General features: G+C 34.1%; 1 protein-coding gene across 1 annotated transcript in view; it reads right to left on the reverse strand.

The window, feature by feature from the left end:
• LOC131937437 (MAM and LDL-receptor class A domain-containing protein 2) overlaps positions 1-22,871 on the reverse strand; it is a 79,758-nt gene that overhangs the window by 34,188 nt on the left and 22,699 nt on the right. The window contains exons 51-114 of the mRNA XM_059294868.1: positions 22,499-22,624; positions 22,300-22,390; positions 21,988-22,074; positions 21,495-21,615; positions 21,029-21,224; positions 20,705-20,789; positions 20,378-20,443; positions 20,111-20,248; positions 19,586-19,833; positions 19,360-19,447; positions 18,976-19,134; positions 18,578-18,769; positions 18,298-18,456; positions 18,063-18,200; positions 17,548-17,831; positions 17,092-17,254; positions 16,738-16,872; positions 16,515-16,620; positions 16,217-16,376; positions 15,941-16,031; positions 15,634-15,792; positions 15,061-15,335; positions 14,651-14,738; positions 14,375-14,533; positions 13,975-14,141; positions 13,551-13,725; positions 12,968-13,039; positions 12,674-12,826; positions 12,476-12,560; positions 12,195-12,348; positions 11,938-12,037; positions 11,344-11,487; positions 10,861-11,117; positions 10,285-10,510; positions 10,033-10,161; positions 9,724-9,854; positions 9,472-9,562; positions 9,296-9,370; positions 8,920-9,069; positions 8,537-8,709; positions 8,187-8,379; positions 7,910-8,053; positions 7,344-7,612; positions 7,069-7,159; positions 6,801-6,947; positions 6,327-6,583; positions 5,980-6,064; positions 5,531-5,605; positions 5,212-5,361; positions 4,791-5,059; positions 4,586-4,679; positions 4,308-4,457; positions 3,726-4,076; positions 3,378-3,521; positions 3,208-3,293; positions 2,817-2,993; positions 2,531-2,615; positions 2,303-2,386; positions 1,876-2,019; positions 1,426-1,682; positions 1,170-1,269; positions 664-889; positions 252-459; positions 39-129 (exon numbers count right to left, since the gene is read on the reverse strand). Coding sequence (XP_059150851.1) covers positions 39-129; positions 252-459; positions 664-889; positions 1,170-1,269; positions 1,426-1,682; positions 1,876-2,019; positions 2,303-2,386; positions 2,531-2,615; positions 2,817-2,993; positions 3,208-3,293; positions 3,378-3,521; positions 3,726-4,076; positions 4,308-4,457; positions 4,586-4,679; positions 4,791-5,059; positions 5,212-5,361; positions 5,531-5,605; positions 5,980-6,064; positions 6,327-6,583; positions 6,801-6,947; positions 7,069-7,159; positions 7,344-7,612; positions 7,910-8,053; positions 8,187-8,379; positions 8,537-8,709; positions 8,920-9,069; positions 9,296-9,370; positions 9,472-9,562; positions 9,724-9,854; positions 10,033-10,161; positions 10,285-10,510; positions 10,861-11,117; positions 11,344-11,487; positions 11,938-12,037; positions 12,195-12,348; positions 12,476-12,560; positions 12,674-12,826; positions 12,968-13,039; positions 13,551-13,725; positions 13,975-14,141; positions 14,375-14,533; positions 14,651-14,738; positions 15,061-15,335; positions 15,634-15,792; positions 15,941-16,031; positions 16,217-16,376; positions 16,515-16,620; positions 16,738-16,872; positions 17,092-17,254; positions 17,548-17,831; positions 18,063-18,200; positions 18,298-18,456; positions 18,578-18,769; positions 18,976-19,134; positions 19,360-19,447; positions 19,586-19,833; positions 20,111-20,248; positions 20,378-20,443; positions 20,705-20,789; positions 21,029-21,224; positions 21,495-21,615; positions 21,988-22,074; positions 22,300-22,390; positions 22,499-22,624 — 9,673 coding nt within the window. The remainder of the gene's footprint in view (positions 1-38; positions 130-251; positions 460-663; positions 890-1,169; positions 1,270-1,425; positions 1,683-1,875; positions 2,020-2,302; positions 2,387-2,530; positions 2,616-2,816; positions 2,994-3,207; positions 3,294-3,377; positions 3,522-3,725; positions 4,077-4,307; positions 4,458-4,585; positions 4,680-4,790; positions 5,060-5,211; positions 5,362-5,530; positions 5,606-5,979; positions 6,065-6,326; positions 6,584-6,800; positions 6,948-7,068; positions 7,160-7,343; positions 7,613-7,909; positions 8,054-8,186; positions 8,380-8,536; positions 8,710-8,919; positions 9,070-9,295; positions 9,371-9,471; positions 9,563-9,723; positions 9,855-10,032; positions 10,162-10,284; positions 10,511-10,860; positions 11,118-11,343; positions 11,488-11,937; positions 12,038-12,194; positions 12,349-12,475; positions 12,561-12,673; positions 12,827-12,967; positions 13,040-13,550; positions 13,726-13,974; positions 14,142-14,374; positions 14,534-14,650; positions 14,739-15,060; positions 15,336-15,633; positions 15,793-15,940; positions 16,032-16,216; positions 16,377-16,514; positions 16,621-16,737; positions 16,873-17,091; positions 17,255-17,547; positions 17,832-18,062; positions 18,201-18,297; positions 18,457-18,577; positions 18,770-18,975; positions 19,135-19,359; positions 19,448-19,585; positions 19,834-20,110; positions 20,249-20,377; positions 20,444-20,704; positions 20,790-21,028; positions 21,225-21,494; positions 21,616-21,987; positions 22,075-22,299; positions 22,391-22,498; positions 22,625-22,871) is intronic.

Below are 22,871 nucleotides of genomic sequence, written 5' to 3' on the forward strand. Positions count from 1 at the left end.
AATCAAAGTGAAAAACATATTTAAAACAACATCATTACTTGGATTAGGACATGAGCCATTCTTAACAGCAATGTCATCAACTGCTATATCACTCCTGTATCCATTGCCAATTATGCCTTCAAAAACCAACTGAAATTTTTAAAAATAAAAAACATCTATAATAACCAATAACTAAATAAGAAAAAAATACAAAGTTTTACTCATTTCTAAATGTAAAACAAATAAAGCTTTAAAACGTTTGGTTAATTTACCTGATAGTTTCCTAGCAAGTCCAATGTCACCTGGGCCTTTCTCCAGCCAGGTCCCATGTCATAAGACCGTGACCATTTAGGGGAGTATGTTTTGGTGGACTGGCCAGGGTTCACTTGATACACATTCAGAGTGCCTATGTCAGCTCCGTACATCTGGTAATAAAAGGTCAGACAGTGTTGCTGCTCCATGCCTGATGAATAGGTGGGACTGAAAGAAATAAAATTGCAGGTTTAATTAAAACTGTACGAATATTAAAAAAAATTTCCTACAAAAGAATAATATAATGTAGGGTTAGAGGGTTAGGGTTATGTTGAATATTGAGTTACAAACATTCATTACAAACAGAGCATTGAAAGTTACCATCAAAACATATTATTTTGATATCATATGAAACTAAAGTGTTAATCTCACCTCCTGATCCTAGCTGTGTCATTTGGTTTCTGTGGGTTGGATCCTTCAGTATAAATGTAATGTCCATTAAAGGAGCCATAGGTGTGATCTGTAAATGGTCCTGTGTTCTGGGTCTGTGTGTCTCTGGAGTTGACTGACCAGTTGAAGTTATCATCAGTGTCCTGGGTGAAGCCACAGATTGGGCTGTTGGCTGGTTGGTTTTCAAATGTGCAGGACACTGTGGTGGCTACATCAAACAGTACATCAATGATGTTACTTTAACATGAATAAACATGGAATAATTTGGCAAAGTTTAGCCATAATAATCTCATACAGAAACATTATGAAACTCAATGGGTTTTTTTTTAAATAGACACTGTTAATTTTTTAAAGTATCATGTATAATATATCATTAGTCTTATAATTTTCAATATTTTTTAATGACATTTTTCTAGAGCTTTATTGTTCCAATGAAATGGGTTAACTTATTATCAACAAATTATTCAAAGTTTAAAAATACTGAATACCTGATGGTGATAGTTCTGGACATGGTCCAGTAGGTACTGTGATGTCATCCACAGCAATATCTCCTGTCCAGGTTTGACCACGAACACCTTCCAAAACCAGCTACAAAAATACAGATTGAAATCCAGATTAAACATCATTTTCAGAATAATATGCCATCAAAGAGAGTAACAGACGTGGATAAGATTACTTATTAGCTAAGGTACTAGTGTAAACACCTGGCAGATATCTCCTTAGCCTCAGTACTAGCATACATACCTGGTAGGTGCTAGTGGGGTTGATGGGTATACTAGCACTCAGCCATAGCTGTCCCTTCTCCCCCTGCATGCTGAAGATTCTGTTCATCTGACCATTCTGTTTAATGTAGGCATTCAGCTGGTAGATACTTGTTCCATACATGAAGTAATAAAACCTGAAGCATCGCTGGCCAGGGCTGATGGACTGACTGATTATTCTAGCTGTGTCATTCATTACTTGGGGACTGGAGGCCTCAATGTAAACATACCAGCCTTGGCCTGGGTAATATACAAAATTTACTTTCATCTTTGATCGCATAATATAATTTAAACTTTTGATATTAAAGTTTTGACGCATGATAATGCTGATCTTCAATACATTATCATACATCAGGATTAAACAATAGGCTATAATACTGATCTTTAGATATGTAGTAATACTGATTTTTAGCTGTGATAAATAATTGCTTACTGTTGCCGAGTGTGTGGTCAACCACTGGTCCAGTTTGGTAAGAGCCAGTGGGTCCCTGGGAACGTGTCCAGTCAAATTTGTCTGTAGTGTCTTGTGACCAAGTGCACAAGTTGTTCTCAAAGTTACAATCATAAGGTGTTGGGGCTGTATAATTTAATAACCACATCATCATATATACAACATATTTGTTAAATGTTAAAATATTTTTTTTAAATTCTAGTAAAACTAAATTGATAATCTCATTAGCCCTTGGTTGTTGTTTTTTAACAAAAAATTCACCAAAATAACAAAATTACACTTCAAATACACAAAAAATTTTTTTCAAAATAACTTAAAATATAAAAAATTATTTACAAAAATAAAAGTAACACATATTAAAACTAAGTAAAAGCTACTATTTTAAAGTGAGTAAATCAGCGCCATAGACCTGATGTAGGGAGTGTTGGACCACTGGGTGTTGTGGACAGTGTAGAAACTTGGCTAGGAAACTGTGAAGCCAATGGGGGATCCACTGAAAACAAATGTTTGTCAGCTACAAATGTGTAGAAACTTGTTGGCATTTCACATAAAACAAATCTGAACTATAACTTTTGTAGTCTTAGTGTCCTTTTCTAACATAGATTTAATTGTTTAATCTTCAACTTTTAAATATTACCTGAGCAAGCATCATTAGTGAAAGTAATATCATCAATAGCAATGTCACCATCATAACTTGAGCCTACTGTACCCTCAATAACAATCTGAAATTTTGGTGAGAAAATAAAAAATAAAAAAAACTCAGCAGCAACTAAAATAAAGCTGTTAAAGTTGTTTATTTTAATGGACTATGAACAGAGACTCAATAAGATACTGAACTTCTATGGCTTTATAATATTTCCTGACCTACAAGTGACAATCTTATTTTTTAAAATTAATTTTAAAACTAGTGAGAGTTGTCTTACTTGGTAAGGAGTAGAACTATTGAATGAGACTGCAGCTGGTAACCATTGAGTGCCTTGTTGACCAGACAGTGACCACTGTTTCTGAAGTGTTGTAGTCCCACTGGTTGGTTGCAGGTAAACATTTAATGTACCAATTGTAAGACCATTCATACTGTAGAAGAAGTGTAAGCATCGTACCTGAAAGGAAAGCAGCAAATTAAATTTATTAACATTTTTAACACACACACACACAAACATATATATATATATATATATATATATATATATATATATATATATATATATATATATATATATATATATATATATATATATATATATATATATATATATATATATATATATTACAATATATTTCAAACAAGTTGGAGACTATAAAATAAAGTCGTACTTGATAAGCTTCAAAAATCGGTGACACTAAGTATGCTTTATCACCCTGCCTCTGAGGTGCACTGGTTTCAATAAAGGCATAATGACCTAGAAAACATCAAAATTAGTTAGCAAAAGCTAATTATCTTTAAAGATTACTTATTCAACATATTCATCACTAAGGATATTTACCAGTCAAATCTCCCTTTGTGTGGTCTGTCTGAGGACCTGTTGCAAATGAAGGTGTTGACCCATAGCCAAGGATCCAGTCAAAGTTATCACCAACACGAGTGTTAGTCCAGGTACAGAACCCACCAGACTCAAAATCACAACCAGCTACAAATAGAAAGTTGACACCACTCACAAGTTTATCGCACTGGACATTTATGGAATGTATTAATAGTACTTTTTTAAATAGCATATTAAAATTCAATTAAACCCATATTAACAGGAACATTTAGAAAAATCTATAAAAAAATCTAAAAACAAGAATCAGCTCTCAGTTTAAAACCAATTCAAGTAAAGTTTAAAAAGTTGTACCTGTAGAATCACAATGTCCAGCCCTGAGACTCAGGTCATCAATGCCAATATCACTCAAGTAAGAGGAGCCCACAACACCTTCAAACTCCAAACTTATTGATGAGGTGCTGTCTCCAGGTATGCTGACCTCTCCCATCAGCCACTGCTGACCCTGGTTTCCAGACTTCCTCCAGAGCTGTTGTCTTGTCCCTCTGTTCAGACGGTAAATGTGTAGCTCTCCCATAGTGCTGCCATACATGCTGTACCAAAACTTGAGGCAATAGTTGGGGGAGGGCAGGGATAGGGCAGGGGAGATAATATTTGTTCTCTGGTTGGGACTTTTGTTGGAAGCCTCAACATAGATGTAATGTCCTGAAACAAAAAAAATCAAATCTGTATGTTGTTTTCATTATTTTGTTTTAAATATAAATTTATTATCAGATGATGGCTATAATGAAAAGTTTTAAATCACCACCATTCAAGATTTCAATAGTTTAAGATAGTTATTTAAAACTGGTGGAAAAATTTTAAAATGATAGGCATTTATTGTTGTTGGTCTGGAAAAAGTAAGCTGATATTAAACTGCAGCAAAAGTAGCTATACCTTGTGATGTGCCATACGTGTGGTCATTGGATGGACCAGTGCCTGTACTGCTTGTAGAGGATGTTGTTAGTGTCCAGTCAAAGTTGTCTGTTGTGCTTTGGTTGAAGCCACAGAGACCATTCTCAAAGTCACAGTCTTCATTCACAGAAACTGTCACAAAAATAAATTAAGAATTTTCATGCAATAACAAATGTTTCATAAGTTTTTCAGCTTAGTTAAATTTTTTTTTTTAAACGGAATACCCAATTGTAAAAAAGAAGGTGAAATCTAAAACTTACAGCCAGAATAACTGCAAGGTGAACTTGACCAGCGCACATCATCAACATCAGTGGATCCTAAATAATTGATGCCTCTAATGCCAGCAATTTCCAGCTTTAAAAATATAAATGATAAGATTTAGAAAAATGTCAAAAACTGACAAATTGAACATCAAGGTTTGAATCATCAATTATTTGGTTAGTGCATGACTTCAGTGATTCTCACCTTGTATGGCTGGGAACCAGATATCTGAACTTGTGCGAATCTCCAATCTTGACCCTGGGTGCCATTACGCTGCCACAGTAAAGTTTTTGTACTTCCAATAATTCTATTCACAAAAATGCCATCAACAGAAGGTCCATACAAACGATACCAGAAAGTTAGACAGTCACCATAAAGAGCTCCTGCAGCAGGCAATATTGGGGACAGAATGGAAGCATGGTCGTTGGCATGACGCACCAAACTTGTTGGCAGATGTAGCATGTAGCCTTGATCTAAATAAAAACATTTCATTCAATTAGTAGAAGGATTTTGTTGTTAGATGTAGCATTGATCTAAACTAAAACATTTCATTCAATTAAAAGAATACATTTGGCATAATCTCTTTTCCATAAATTTATAAATATGAAGTACTAGCACAACATACTTGTGCCCTTAGTATGATCCTGAGCAGCGCTGTACATGATATTGCCTAGTGAAAATGGGGTGGACACACTCCAGTCAAACTGGTCATCAGTTGCCTGGGTCCAGAGACAGGTTGTGGCAGCTTCAAAGGAACAATCGTTAGGTGTGGGAACTGAAAGGAGAAAATAACAGTCAGATTGTGAGTACAAAATTAAATGCCCACTACTCAGATGCAAAAAAAAATTATAATAATAATGTAATTAATTAAACATTTTAACTTTAAAACTTTGTAAGCTTGAATAAATTACTTTACAATAGGTACAATATTTTCAAAAACATACTTTGTGTAACTGTAGCAACAGTTGGTAGAGTGCCTCCAGTGACAAGATCACCTCTTCTTGCTGAGCTAGGGTATGCTACAAGTAAAGGAAAATTTGGTATATCTACTGTTTCACAAAGTTATCTTTTAAGTAAAATTCTTTACATTTAATTTCTTAGCTTAATATTGAATTTTTAAAATTTAGGGTAAACTCATGAAGTAACACTTTTAAAAATGTTTATTTTTACTAAAAAACTTAAAACTCCACCAGATAATGGAAAGAATGAATATTAGGAAAAAATTTTAGGCTGTTAATTTTATTAATATTAGGAAGTAGACTTTATAGAAAATTCTAATAAATAGTGTTTAATAATTAAAGTTCCAAAAATGTATTGCCCTGTTAAATACCTATTTTCCCTAAATTAATTACGTTATTTTCATTTTATTTGATTCATAAAAATGCTGACATACTTGTGCATACAGAGTCTTGAGAAACAATATCATCAATGGCAATCATTCCATCTGTTCTGCTTCCTACTACAGCTTCAAACACAATCTGAGACAATACATGCATTACATTAAATATAAATTTTCAATTAAAAAGTTGTTGTTATACGCCGTTAAATTTACTTGATGTTTGTATGGGGTAAGCACTATTCATAGTAGCCTTTCCTTTCTCTAACCTGAGTTAGGTACTAATCAGAGCTGGGTGGACTCACAGACATTTGACTGACTTGAACCCAGATATGAACCATTATAAAAACTTGATTAAAATTACTATTAATAGATATTTGTATGCTATAAATAGATGAGAGTACCTGGTATTTGTATGATGGAGAGCTCACAGCTATACGGGCAAAGTTCCAGTTGTCTTTCTGGTCATTGAGTGTCCAAACTAGGGTCTTTGTGTTCCGGTCAGGTGTGTACACATAGGCATTTAAGGTACCTGGGTCCTGGCCAGTCATGTAGTAATAGAAGGTGAAGCACCAGGAATCATCTGGACTGTGGATTGGTGTCTTCAGGTATGCATTGCTTCCTTGAGCCTGTTGGCTGTACAGAGCTATGGCAAAATGTCCTGTAAGACAGAATAAACAGGTATTTGAATATTTATATTTTTTTACATAATTTTTCTAAAGTAATGTTCAATTTAAAACTAATTATAGTGATCTTTCTTCATTGTGATAACAAGATTACAGAGGTCAGTTTAGCAAGTCACTCATACGCCCTTATGATTAGATCCATGGCAACAATTTTCATGTAGAAAAAGCAACAGCCACAACATGCTAACTTACCATTGGGTGTTCTCAGTGTGTGATCATTGAAAGTAAGACTTATCCCCATAACAGGATTGACACTTGATGCAACAAGCCAATCAAATCTATCAGTACCATCAACAACATTGGTATACAAGTCTAGGCCATTTTCAAAGTCATTGTTTCCTGGTGAAAGACAGAAACAAGTACTGTTACCATTGAAAAATTCAATTTTTTAATCAGGTTTCTATTATTGTAACTAGATAAATTTTGTAATGTGGGTTATTTCAAATATATAAGGGCTTACCTCTAAAGGGACATTCATTAGAACTCAGAGATATATCATCTATTGCTATATCTCCTAGACTGCCATTACCCACAATTGCCTTAAAAACAATCTGTAAAGAAAAATGAAGAATATTTATCTATTTTTTTAAGCTGAAAGGATTTTGTACGAATTAAAGGCAAGAATGTATGTCAGTTTGGGAATTATTCAAAATGTAATAAAGTATGTTAAATTGTTGATGTAAATTATTAAAATATTCAAGTCAATATTACACTACTTCATTGATGGATACCTACATGATACATTTGACCAGGGTAAGTGACAGTGGCTTCCCCTTGTAACCAGTTGACAGACTGATGGCCTGTCTTAGACCACAGAGAACGGAATAGTCCAAGAGTTGTGTTCCCTGTCATGATACCAAACTCCAGAGTTCCAACATTGATGCCATTCATGCTGTACCAGAACCTGACACACTGGGTGTTTGAACCCTGAATGACTGGGCTAAGGAAGTAAGCAACGTCTCCCTGCACTCTTGGGGGACTTGCGTCAATATAATAGTAGTAGCCTACAGATGCAGAAATAGTTATAGCCTTTAAATCAACATTTTATAAAATCTAGTAAATTATATAAAAATAATTATTTAAACTAGTTATGGTTTAGTGTTTATTTTATGTACAATTTATCACAATTTAATTATTTTCTTTTAGAGTGATCTACAATTTAATAAACTTAGTGTTTATTTCTTTTTATACTAAATTCCAATTATATTTTGTTTTGAATGTTAAAAGTGGTCAGTTATCTGTAATTCTAAACAGTATTTAATCTGACCATAAAATGACACAACAAAATGTATGAATCCTACCAAAACGTGTTCCAAGGGTATGATCAGAGCTTGGTCCTGTGCCAGCTGTAGCTGTAGCACTCTGGTACTTCTGCCAGTTGAATTTGTCATTGGTACTTTGAGTCCAGCCACAGTCACCAGAGTCAAATGAACAGGCAGGACCCACTTAAAGTTTAAAACAAATATGCAATCCTTTATATTTGTACATGAATTTGAGGTAATAACAAACTATTTAACATTAAGTTAATACAAAAATATAACCAAACAAAACTTTATTGAAAAATGCAGCCAAATTTACCTTGAGCAGGACAGTTCTGGCCAGCCAAGACCATAATATCGTCAATGGCTATGTCTCCTAGGGAATTAGAGCCTCGTATACCTTCAATGATTATCTTGTCATTGCCACTGCCAGTAAACTTAATTTGCATAGGTTGCCAAAGGTTACCATGGTTTCCACTTTTGGTTACATAATTTACTTTGCTTGATGATCCCTTTTAGATAAAAAAATATAAATATTGAAATAGTGTGTAAATAAATGTGCACTAAACTGTTTAAAATATTCACTTAATTATATATATATATCATAATTAATTGTCCAGAAATGTGATAAAGCCAGTGTTTCAAACCACAATAATAGCAAACACTTACTGCCATGCGATAGATATTGAGAGTTCCAACATGGGGCCCATACATGTGGTAAAACAGAGTCAAACAGTAAACAGTGTTGGGTATAACAGGAGAGACTAGCCAAGCTGTCTGGTTTTGGGATTGGCCAGGATTTGAAACATACACTGATGATATATAGACATACCATCCCATATCTGAAAATAATCGTAACAACACATTTTTTAAAAAAATTCATTTTTATATGTCTACAGATTGAATGTATAAAACCTCAGTAATTACGTTGCTTCTAAATGCTTTTATTAGCTGTTGTTTTTTAAATTGTAACTTTCTAATATATTTCATTTAATCAAACTCATGAATAAAATGTTAAGTTAAATCTCATTAATAAAGGTTAGATATCAGACCTGTTCCAATGCTGTGGTCAGTTATTGGACCTGTGGCTGATGATCCTTTAGGACCCTGAGCTCTAATCCAATCAAAGTTGTCAAGAGTGGCCTCCTGGGTCCAGTTGCAAAAGTCAGTCTCAAAACTGCAGTCATATTTTGAACGAGCAACTGTCCAAAACATAAACTTATGTTACTTTTACTGAGAATTTTTTCTTATTTTTGCAAGGAAGATAATGACCTAATGGTATAGTGAACACATTTATCACTCATAATTTTTTTTAAACATGGTAGCCTACTTAATGAAAGCTGATTTGGGTTTTTTTTTCTTATTTAGAACGAGAGTTTGAGAAATAGAACAGAAAAAGTAACAAAATAAAATATCAAGCCCACTTACTAAAAGGTGCTAATGTTGTTGTTGGTGTAGGTGAAGTCAGGGGTTGGCTTTTTGGTACAGCTGTTGGTGGACTGACTAAAATTATCAAAATAAATATCATTTACATTATTTGGATTACATAAGAAGGTAGAATAAACAATCTTCGAGTGAGCATTGTTCCACTATTTAAAACTTACAAGGACAATCAGCTGATGTAGACAGTTTCCCAACAAAGTCATCTAGTGCTATATAAGAGTATGTTGAGTTGACAGCCCCATCTATTTCAATCTGAGAATAAATATTTTTTTAAATGAGTTTTATTTTGGGCATTTATAGTCTCAAAATCTGGAAAGGTTATATTTTGAAATTTATTTTTTCATCATGTTTAAAAATAAAATTCTGTAATTTTAATAAAGCTGCTTGTATTGAAATATAAATTTTGTACTGACCAAGTAAGTGGAAGATTGTGAAGAGATGGGAACACTGGCATAGGACCAGTCATAAGTAAAGTCAGTTGGTAAACTCCATATGGGGTACAGGTTTTGGTTGTTTATATCAGTCAAGTAAACTGTAAGGAATACTGTACAAAAAAATGAAATTAAGAATACTCTTCAATTTTCAATAGGGCAGATTTCAAAATTTAAATAAATACATACATTATTCTAAAAAAACAATCTGTGGCATAATCTTATAAATAAAAATGGGTTTAAGACACCAACAAAATAACAGAATCAGTTAAATATGTAAACAAGAGTTACCTCCTGGTCCAGACTTTTTGTACCAAAAAGAAAAGCACTTGGTTCCATTGAAAGGTTGCATTGGTTGACTCACAAGGGATGCATCATTAGATACCAGCCCAGACTTGTAGCTCAATAGCATGAAGGTTCCTGTGAGTCAGGAGTTTCAAATAGACTGTTAGAGAAATCTGGATCCCTCATTTTAAGTATTTTAAATTAATATTCAATAAAAACTGGTGTGAAATTAATATTACTTTATTTAAATGAGTTTACCATTAGCTAAATTTAGAGTGTGGTCAGCTGCAGGCTTGTAAGTATACACTGTAATAGATGAACTCAATAGCCAGGATGATCCCCTGTTTAGAAGGGTCCATGTGCACATGCCATCCTCAAAGTTGCAGGAGCCATCACTGGCACCACAGCTGCCATCAGTAATAGAGATGTCATCCACAGCAATATCACTGGCTGCTCCATTGCCAATAGTTGACTCAAACACAAGCTGGGAATAAAACAATCAATTCATTTGTAGAACACTCAATTCATTCAAACTTTGTTCTTGTATAAATGTGAATTTTCTTTCATGTTGATCTTGCTCTAATGGATTTTCCAAAGATAGTATCACACAACTGGAGGGGGAAGGGGAATGATTTTTGTGAAAATCTGTTACTTTAGCATGTAGAGTGAAACTATATGATATTTTTTTTTATGATGATTGGGTCAGAGGGCATTTATAAATTTTTTTTATAAAAGTGAGTGATGTCATGTATGGACAATCCCTAACAGGTGAACACATACAATTTACAAGCACTGTTGAGGAGAAGTGACCACCACTTCTGTTATGTAAATTACCTGCCATGATGTTGTTGCTCTAACTGTAACTTCATTCTTGTACCACTTGTTACCCAAGTTTCCTCTGTGTAAATACAAAGGTGACTCAGCATATGGGCCAGTCCTTGAGCGCACTTCTAGAGTTCCCATGTTAGCTCCATTCATGTAATAGTAATAGGTGACGCACTGGGAAGTGGTGGCTGGGCGTGGTGGACCAACTAGACGTTGCTTGTAACCTGGCACCCATGGTCTTGGGGTGGCCGCAAATGCATAGTGTCCTATGACAAATAAATCGCATGTAAGAATAAACTCTATAACTGCTCAAGATTTTACTGTGCAAACAAATTCTACGTAAAAATCACAACTTTAACCAAATACAGATACAAGAGTTTAAAATTCTGTATAAATAAATTCTATGAATAATTCATAGCTTTAAGCATGTTAAGAAAGATAACTCTGCAGTACAACAAGCAATAGGAAACCTATATAAAAAAATATTTCTACCTCTAACAGTTCCATATGTGTGATCACTAAGTAAGCCTGTAGTGGTGGTAACTTGAGTAGATCTCTGCCACTTCAGGGTTGGCTCTGATGTGTAACCACACATGTCTGTTTCAAAGTCACATCTGTTGACAGTTGTGTCTGAGTCTGGTGGGAAAATAGGCAACAAGCTTGTATTACCTCATGCATAGATCTCACAGGTAAATATATATTTTGTACATGTAAGTAAAATGGGAGAAAACACATTGTAAAAAAACTTATTAATGACGATAATCTTTTGAACAGTGAATACTACCAAACAAATTGTGTCATGTGATTATTCTAGGCAAGTGTCTACTGTCTCTCCTGCAAGCACCATGGTTACAGGTATGTTTTAATCCTAAAACTCTGTTATTGTATTATTCCAGTTGTAATAAAAATAAAATTTAAAATGACATTGTACATTTAGTTTGATTGATTTTATTCGATAACTTAAAAGTTTGAAAAACTACTTTATCCTCCTGCAAAGTAAACAATGATATCATTACACAAAATAAACAGTAAAATTTAAAATGGCAAAAAACATGACTGGATTAAAATACATGAAACATGACTCACTGCAGTTGCCAGGTAAAAATCTAATATCATCAATGCCAATGTCACCAGCATAATCTGTCCCTCTTACACCTTCAAACTGTATGGTGTAAGTTCCGCTCACCTTTTGAATAAAAGGAACAGAATTTAAACATTCTGTACATTAAATATTTGATATTTCATTAAAGACATGTATTATTAAATAGATGAAGTTAAATTAAATAGACAAAAGTTAAAATGTACAGAGTATCTTGAGAGTTATGCTATCTGTTGAAACTTACCTGTAAATCTACAGATGCGTCTAGCCAGTCATTAGCTTGTGACCCATGTCTTGTCCACAACAGTACCCTAGACTGACCAACCGACTGGGTGTACAAGTTGAGAGTGTTGATGTGTGCGCCAAACATGTGGTACCAGAAGATCAAGCAGCCAGTTCTAAAATATAACAGTTAAATAATTAAATAATGTATGATAATACATATAAAATTAATTAACACCATTTAAATTATGAAACATTTAATTTTACAAAGTATAGCTAACTAGATAGATAAGCATGGCACACCTTGATAACTGGGTACTCTCAATGACAGCTGTATCATTAGGGCGCCTAGGGCTTGAGGCTTCTATATAAAGGTAAAATCCTGCATCTGAAAGAAGTAAACAAATACAGCATTATTTTCTTCGACATCTTTTAAACTAACATAATTTAAAATGTAATAAAACTTTGATAAAAACTCAAATTTTTTTGTGTGTTTGTTACCTGTCTTTTTGGTATGGTCTACAGTAGGGCCAGTGCTACTGCTGCTTGATCGCCCAGACTTTCTTGTCCAGTCAAACTGGTCATTTGTAAGCTGATGGTATAAGCAAATATCTGTTTCAAAATCACAATCCAGCTCTGATTTTGAGGTAGAGCCTGTAAAGAAATAATATATGAATTTATAACAGAACACTTTTACAATTTAGTCTTTACATTTCAACATAATAGAACTGATTTTTAAAATACAATTCTGGAATAATAGCAGAAAAAAAATGTACTAAAATGTCAGAGTTTTACCTCCTGGAGGAGTTGTTTGTAGTGAAGCAGGGGGAGTTAACCCACTTGGTGTAGCAGCTGTAGCTGGTTTGGCTAATTAAAAAAAAAAGAACAGCTATGAACACTTTACAAGAGAGAAAATCTCACATTTCATACAAGTAAACAGCTAATGGCATAATTTATTTTTTAAAAGCCATGAAACTTTTGAAAATGTCATTTGTCATTAAAAATATTATATACGAGCCGACCCGCGGCGTATCATACGCCGCTATTTAGTTGTTTTATTTTCTACTTTTCAGTAATTCCTAATTTGTGAATTTGACAGTACCAATGCTGCCACTGAAAATATTTTGTTTTAAAACACTACCCCCTCCCCTTTTCCCCTAACCCCGACGGTTTCGTTTCTTTGTCAGACTACACATTTATAACAGAATCTCTGTGTATATAGCCTTATTTAATAATGATTAAAATTTAGTTAGTAAAAGCGTTATCAAGCAAAATATATATTCTATCATTCTATTCTCAGATATAGTTATTAGAGATGTACAGTTATTACCACCAGATGAAAACTATTCATCTGATCTATGCTTTGTGCAAGACTTACCTGTACAGTATCCATCAGTGAAAGAAAAGTCATCAAGAGCAACGTAACCACTGCCACCATTGAGTTGAACACCAAAGACTATCTTATAAGCTGTACTGCTGTACAGGAAGACCTGACCCTCAATAAAGTTCTGGGACTGGGTGTCACTACTTAATCTCCACAGGGCAGGGCCATGCTGTTTAAATTTTTAAAGGTAAAATACCAGGTGAATGTTAGTGTGATACTTATAAGAAAACTGGGTTACCAAACACAAATGTTTATCCTAACTCTGAACCTTGTCGTAATTGTGAAAATGGCAGGAAAAAAATTGCCACAAAATTGCTTTGCCTTGCCAGCAATCAAGTAGAAATGCTAACTATATTTAAAGAAATGTTTGTAACATCTAGTTAATAGAGTGAAAAATGTCCTCTGAATACTGCCCTACCTCAGTGGATATAGAGAGCACAGAGAAAGTAGCTCCATAGTTGCTGAACCAGAAGTGGAAACATGCACCATTGGCTCCTGTGGCTTGAACGACCTCTGAGACCAGGTTTACCCTTTGACCTTGTTGTCTGCCATTGTTGACATCAGAGTACAGGATCATGTAGGAGCCTACAAGAAATGTCATCAAAATATTTTTTTATTAAGCTCATTAGTGAAAATTATTTGATACTCTTTAATCGATTAAAATTATTCTATGAAGGCTATGATAACAATGAAAAACCTGAATAAAATAAGTATACATCTTGAAATTTATCACTTAAATTTGAATAAATGAGACCAGAACTATTCAATCAAAGATGATTTATCTGTTACAAAAAGACTTAAGTTATTTGATGACTAACCAGTGTTTCTTCCCAGAGTATGGTCAACAGCAGGATGGGGTATGGTGGTACCAAATATCCTGGAATTTGCTGTTGCTTGCACAAACTGTGCATTAATGCCATTGAAGTATGATTGTGTAGCCACCCATCCACAAAGTCCAGATTCAAATGTACATTCCCCTGGTGGTTGTATCATATTATTAGCTACATTTATAACTTGTTAATTAAAATTTAAAAAAAGCAAAATGCTTAACAACTAGGGTCTTGTATTATTATAGTAAACATTGAAGACTGTACCTGCATTTGGACAAAAGTTTTGCAACTTGATGTCATCAATTGCAATATCACTTAAGTAGCCACTGCCCACTTCACCTTGGAATACCAACTGTTAAAAATATAAAGTTTCTAAAAATACATTCATTTAAACTTTCTTGTAGAGCTATTTAATCCAAATGGTTTTAACCATAAACACTTCAATTGAATGGGATAATCTACACCAAACAGCAAAAGGTTCTATACAATATAAAGATAAGTAACTAAAAATGTATACATTACTATAAATTGACCTTTGTAAATAAGCTTATGTTTTTTTATTTCAGTTTGTATTCCTGCTTATAAAACTTCTGTTTACAAGTAGAACATATGACTTATATTAACTGAACTGACTGGAAAAGAGGGTGGGCTGACCACAAGAACATGTGACTTACATTAACTGGATTGACTGGAGGGGTGGGCAGGCTGACCAGCTGTTGCACCCAGTTGTTTGGCTGTGGACCTTTCAGACTCCAGATGGGAGTTAAGACAGTGAATGGTCCATTGGGGATCAACTGGCCATATGCGATGCTCAGTGTGCCCATATCTTGACCATACATATAGTAGAAAAAGCTTAGACACTGTCCAGCACTAGCTGTGAAAGCCTTGGACCACAAGCGAGAAATATCTCCAGGTCGTCTGTTTGAGGCCTCAATGTACATATAATGTCCTGGGAAATGTAGTTTATTGTCAATACCAAACTCAACTCTAAGCAACTTTATCATACACTTAAATGGGCCTTCAGAGAAAAATTGTAAGGTATTTTTTTTCATTAAATCCAGGAATGTAGGTTCTTTTTTTCTTTTTATAACAACAACCAGGTTGGTTTATATTATTAAAAATTTTTTTTAATTAGATGAATGTATGCCTGTATTATCTGACAATAAATATAGCCTCAACTGGGACATAGTCTGACACACATGAAATATCTAGCTATATGGATCACACAAACATGGTAAATGACCTACCTGCAGCAGTCTGAAGGGTGTGGTCACTTGTGGGTCCTGTTCCATAAGTGGATGTAGGACCTGTTGAGACTGTCCAGTCAAATAAATCTGTTGTTTCCTGCACGTAGCCACAGAGGTCCTGGCTTTCAAAATTACAATCTATAGGGGATGATCCTCCACCTTATAGATATAATAAGGCAATTAATTCCTACTGTTCACATATGAATTTTTTCATAATACATATAAAGTTATTGCATTTCAGATTTTATTTTTAACATTTTTTCATTGCATTTAAAGTAAACCTTTTTGATGAGCCATCAAGACTTACCATTGCAGCCTCCAGGCACCAGGTTGACATCATCTATAGCTATGTCTCCAGTGAAAGAACTGCCACGACGAGCCTCCATAACAATCATAGCCTTAAATTACAAGTAAGTTCACATTTTTAATTGAACACCTTATTCAAATATTTTTCTTGATTTATTTATCAAAGAAAAATTGTCTTTAAAATTATATGAACATAGCAATCCTCAAAGCTAAAGGTCAACAGTTAAATTAGAATCTGATTATCTTAAAGCCATATTCATGTATGTTGTGCACTCACAGTTTTGGATATACTTGTCATTCCATCACCAATCTGTATGCTGGCCTGCTGCCATGAGTCACCTTGTGAGCCATTCTTCTGCCAGGCTATTTCAAATCTATTGTCTGGTGCCCATAGCTGGACATCCAATGTGTTCACTGACTGTCCGTACATGTGATACCTGCATTGGTGATACATTTCACACTTTTAAGCAGTTTCTTTATTACATCTTGGTACTGTATGTATTTTTATAATTGTTTAATTGCAAAAGAAAATAACTGAAATAGAAACGCTATTCATTGTATTTATGTGAACATACCAAAACGTGAAACACTGAATGGAATTATCTGTAATAGGAGGACTTATAAGTCTTGCTGTATCATTAAACTGGCCACTTGATGTTTCCAAGTACATATAAAAGCCATCTGTAAAGTTGTGAAAAGAAAAGTTACTTTAAATACATCTCACAGAATTTCATTCTATATTTGTCTTTTCTATTATAAATAATTTTGTAGTGAAATGAGGGTAATCTATGAACTGACGTCCTGAAGTGTGATCACTGGAGGGGCCAGTTCCTGAAGATGTTGTGCTGCCAGAGTTCCTAATCCAGTCTCTCTTGTCCGTCTGATCCTGTACCCAGCCACAGACGTCAGTGTCAAAGTTGCATACAAAGCCAGCTGAAAGATTATTGGATAATTCATTCATTTTTAGGCTTGTTTAATCTAAAACTTAAAATATAATGACTGTGTTCCTTGTTTACACACTATTCTTGTTTGTCTTTAGAATTGGTTATTATTACAAAAATTTCTCATCCTATGCCACAAGCATAAAGCTGTGTGTAGTCTGTTTCTTCCATAACAACAATAATCAACATTTGAAATTAGAAAAAATCTCACAAGGGACTGTAGCGGGTAATGAAGTTACAGGTGCTGCAGAAGTCTGACTGTTAGGTGTGGCCTTAGCGGGAGTTAAAGTACAGCTAGATCCAGTGACAAAGGACAGGTCATCAATACCAATATCTCCAGTGTAAGATGCACCTTCAACACCATCTATGAAAATCTGGGGACAAAAGTAAGTTCTGTACAGTGTTAACCAGATCAAAATAAATTTCATTCAACTTTGCTAACCAGACTTTTTAAAATGGGCTTCATTTAAACACATACAATTAATCCTAGATTATTTTATAACTGTTTGTGTATTTGTTATGATTATTATGTTATGTATTGATCTAATTGTGGAAAACTTGTTCTGTTCAGCGTATGTCAATAAAAAAGTCATAATGCAACAATATTTGTTTTTTGTATTGTAACTTAATGCTGGCATGAAATTAAACTTGTTGTGTTGAAACATACCTTGTAGCTATTAGTTTGCTGTGGTATAGGCACGATGCCTTCAAACCATCCCTGGCCTTGATTACCATTCAGCTCCCACAGAGTTTGACGATTTATTTCAGGCAATGCATTAGAGCTTGCGTTGTATATTACTATTCGCACACGTAATGTGCCAATTGTAGCCCCATACATATTGTAGAAGAAGTGGAAACAAACAGCATCTCTAGGAGCAAAGAGCTCACTAGCCAGATAAGCCACATAACCAGCCACACTAGGACTGGATGTCTCAATGTACAGGTATTTGCCTGAAAGATATATATATATATATTTTAATAGTGTTTTCAACTATTAGATTTTAATCAGAACTTTCATATTTACTTTTATTTTTACTGCATTACTTATAGATTTTCATCTTTTAAAAATGTGTACCAAAATGGTTTTTAGAGTGGTTATTTGTAATAGCTTATGACTACTTTAGTTTTAGTTTGTATAACTTAAATGCCTATATAATTATTGTCAAACTTGTTTTTTTTTACCTGTGCTGTTGCGATAGGTGTGGTCATTGCTAGGTCCAGTATCAGAAGACTGAGTATTGCCTCGACCTTCTATCCAGTCTATGTCATCATTTAATGTATTTGACCATGAACATAAATCAATTTCAAAGTCACAATTTCCTAAAATAGAACAGGAAAAAAATTAATAATTCTTTGTAAGGCTTACAAATAACTATACATGTAATAAAGACTTTGTAAATACGGGAAGAAAACCAACCATTTGATTGAGAACATTTTCCTGTTCTAAGTAAGATGTCATCAATAGCAGTATCACTGGTGAAATCACTTCCTCTTGCTGCTTCAAATGTTATAGCAGTGGACCCAAGGTTTGCAGGAATGTCAAAAGTTGCTCTATTCCAAGTTGAGCCTTGGTTGCCTGTAATAAAAACAATCAAGAAATGTAATATAACCTCTCTTGATATGTGAATTAATGTTGAAATATGATTGTCAAACATTGTGAATGATCTCTTAGATACTAAATATAAATGTCAACAAACCTGATTTAGTCCAACTTGTTTCTGGCCAATTGTTAGATTTATATGTTACTGTCAACCTTCCCTGGCCAACGCCAGCCATGTGGTACCAAAACTCCAAGCACATGTCAGATGGGCCAATGTTCACAGAAGGGACTGTAAGTCTAGCTTTAGCTCCAGCTACTGCATTGGATGCTTCTATGTACATATAATGTCCTGTAAAGTGATATGTTGTTAATATGCCAGCTTTGAAGGTCTATTAATACCTTAAATATAAGTTATTTTAGATTAAGCAAAATACACATATTTTTATTTTTAAAGATTCCAATGTTAAAACCAACAGTTACCAACGGTAGCAGGTTAAACATAAAGCAATTTTTAACTAATTGAATGTTTTAATAAATGTTTAACTGTCTAGCTACCATATCTAGTTCCATATGAGTGGTCATTCATTGGACCAGTATTGGAAGATGAGGTTGACCCAACCTGTCTAGTCCAGTCAAAGTTGTCAGTAGTGTCCTGAGTGTACTGACACAGGCCTTGTTCAAAGTCACAGCTTGGTCCACTTATTCCAAGAGTGGCTGAAATTTTTACCATTACACATTTTGTTATTTATGTTAAATTATTTTCCTTTTTTATAATAAAAACATGAACACAGCTGGCTTATTTAGCACTTAAATGTGCTCACTGACTTTTTTCTAGTCTAAATCGCAGCACAACATGTTCACATATAAATGTTTGTCTCTGATCAAAGTTTTACAATAAACTAATAGTTTGCATCTTTTTAATAAGTATTTTTTGCTTACATTGTGAACATGATCCATTGGTGACTGTGATATCATCAATAGCAATATCACCTTTCGGTCCTGTTCCAACTATTCCCTCTATGTAGATCTGAAAACATTCATTTATCTATTTTGTTGACTTTTATTTCACAACATATCTTACAAGCCAGGCAAACAATGTAGGCCTACAATAACTTATGTCACAATAAGCAATGAGTCAAACTACTCTAGGTCTGTAGTTACTAACCTGATACGAGGAATAAATGTTGATCTGTATATTAGCCTGGTTCCAAGCTTTGCCTTGTGTTCCCTGTCTCAACCAAAACAGGGTGTTCATGTTGATGCCAGCATACACATTCAGTTTGTTCACATGGTCTCCCCACATGAAGTACCAGAAAGTCAAACACTTTGACCCACTCATTGCAGGGCTAATCAGTACTGCATTGTCATTTTCTTGTTGAGGGTAAGAAGAGTCCATAAATGCAAAGTATCCAGCTGAAATAATAATTGAGGACCTTTGTATACAAAAGAAATATAAAAAAGTAAAGAACTGTGATAATTCATACTCATACTATAGGCACTTTGCTAAAAGAATTGTTTTATTCCCAGTATTTCATGCCACAACCTAACTGAAGTATGGATGACCAACTAATCTCCATTATTTGCTGTCATGTGTTATTCTCTCCATTTGGTTTCCTAATTATGTAACCCAACTTTTTAAACAAATAACCACACTAAATGCAGAATTTAATTTTAACAACATAAAACTTACATCCAGAGTGATCCTTTGTGGGACCAGAGGCTGTGGTGGCAGCACGAGTCTCCTGTCTCTGCCAATCAAATTTATCAGTTGTTGATTGCCTCCATGAACAGAAATCCACAAGGAAGTTACAGTCAGCTGGACCAGATGCTAGTGGACATATGAATGAGGTTACAAATCATTACCAGCACAAAATATTTGCTTTATAAGATAGTGGCATGATAGTGAAAAGATAGGTTTTCCTATTTATGTAGGCAGATAAAAAAAAGCAGCCAATACCTGGTGTTTGTGCAGTGGCTGGAACTAGGACTTGAACTGATGAAGGTTTAGCATTTTGGGGGATATCTACAGAGAAATAAAAAACAAAGATTAAGGAAGGAAACAAAAGTTTTTTAATTCTGTCCACAAAACCTTGGAATTAATTATGCAAAATAAGTTTTAGGTGCACTTTGGAGTTTTGAATCCATTTTTAAGATTTGTTAATTATTAATAGTAGGCTATGAGTGTACATTTTTTAATTAAGCTATTTTGAATGGATATTATAATTTTTATGTTGATTAAATAATATAAGCTATATTAAGGTAATAATTTTTTTAATGAACTTACATCCACAAGGTGTGGTTTGGTAAGTAAGATCATCAATAGCAATGTCTCCTGTGTAATCATTGCCTCGCACGCCTTCAACCAGAATCTATGGCAATAGTTGTATACATGTATATAGACTAAATATATTTATTAGACAATATACAGGCCTTCAGGCAATCTTAATCTATATTTATTATATTATATTATTAAGTAATTATATTTTAAGAGTTGTGATATGTGTGTGTAGCTGAAACAATTAGTGCAAATAAAATGTAACAGGTAAACAAGCTAGACAAAGATTACAGTCAAATAACAAAATCTAGAGAAACATCCAGTGGGACTTACAAAAAAGCTGCTGAGTGGGGAGTTAACTGGAGCTTGGCCATTGAGCCAAGCATTTTGTTGGTTGCCAGTCAGGCTCCAGATGGTTGTGTTTTGTGTTGGTGCTGCACTGATGTAAATGTTCAGGCTGCCAATACCAGTGCCATACATGTGATACCAGAATGAGAAACAGCCTCCGGTGCCTGTAGTTTGTGGTAACCTTAAAAAATGAACACATTTTAACATTTATTTTTGACATCAACTAAAAAACAAATTTAAATGACCAACCATTTTTAAACTTGGAAATTGGAGAAATAGTAGGTTAATCCATTTTTAAGATGAGGTGGTTCTTATTAATGTCTCATCCACTTTTAGGCAAAGAGCTAAGATGGCCAACTTATACATGAATCAGATTTAGAAAAAGTATATAGCCAACAATAGGCCTATTTCTAAAGATAGCTTGGCTGAACTTAAGTGTCTACGTAATTACCTTTCACTGCTAAGAACAGCATTATCTCCACTGACATGAGGGTAAGAGGCCTCCAGGTACATGTACCAGCCTTGTGGGTTCTGCAGAGTGTGATCACTAGTTGGGCCAGTGCCATATGTGCCTGTAATAAATAGCAATCTATATGTGCATGTAATATAAAACAATTAACATGTGCCAGTAATATAAAGCAATCTTTATGTGCCTGTAATATAAAGCAATCTATACGTGCCTGTAATATAAAACCATTAACAAGTGCCTGTAATATAAAGCAATCTATATGTGCATGTAATATAAAACAATTAACATGTGCCAGTAATATAAAACAATCTTTATGTGCCTGTAATATAAAGCAAGCAATATGTGCCTATGATATAAAGCAATCAATTTATGGCGAGAAAATTACATTTTACAGCTTATTAAAGATAACAATAAGTTTTTAAAATTATGTCACTGTTAATTGTCTATGCTAAACAAATCTATTAAACAAGCATACCTGTTGATCCCTGGTGTCTATCCCAGTCAAATTTATCAGTTTGAAGGTTTGTAAAAGAGCAGGATCCCAGTTCAAAATTGCAAGTGGCTAAAACATACAAATTGAACAGTAAATTAATACTTAATAAGTTTTAAATTAATATTTTTTCCTCTTTTTGCCATGTTCCAGTTTAGTAGCTACCATGTTCATTAAATGATATGTGTGTATTGCAAATATGCACTTCATTTAATTGGTTTTATATTACTGTTGTGCCGTTTAAATTTTTTTTTAAATTTAGAAATGTATAAATAATCTAAACATGCTGTCATTTACCTTGAGACTGACAAGGACCAGTTCTTAGAGATATATCATCAATAGCAATATCACTGAAGTAATTTGTTCCTCGTACAGCTTCAAAAACAACCTGAAATGTGTGCCGCATTTAAATTTATTTGTTATTTGATCAAATTCAACCAATAATTATAAACTTTAAAATACAATGTTTGGCTCATGTTCAGCTTGACGTATTCACCTGATAGTTTTCTCTGATCATTGCAGCGGGTAGAGTCAGCTTTCCAAAGTTCCACTGGTTGCCCAGGTTACCACTCATTGTCCACAAGGCTGGCCTTAAGACAGGGCTGCTGGAGCCTGTACGCAGCTGAAAAACAAACAAGGTCTGCTGCTTCAAGCATATGCTCAATACATACATGATTTATGGAACTTTGATAATACAGGAGGTCACCATTTTCAAGGTGTTATAGAGCACACTAATCACCATGATTATAGAAGCCATTGATATTTTTAGAGTAGATTTGGTCATGATCACAAAGTACTTTAGCTAATTAATTTTAAATTTTGTAACTAAGGTTATAGATTAGTCACCAGGAGAGATTAGAAGCCATACA

The sequence above is a fragment of the Physella acuta genome, unplaced genomic scaffold (assembly GCF_028476545.2).
Source record: "Physella acuta isolate Inbredline_101_S28 unplaced genomic scaffold, ASM2847654v3 ptg000210l, whole genome shotgun sequence".
Classification (NCBI taxonomy): Eukaryota; Metazoa; Mollusca; class Gastropoda; family Physidae; genus Physella; species Physella acuta.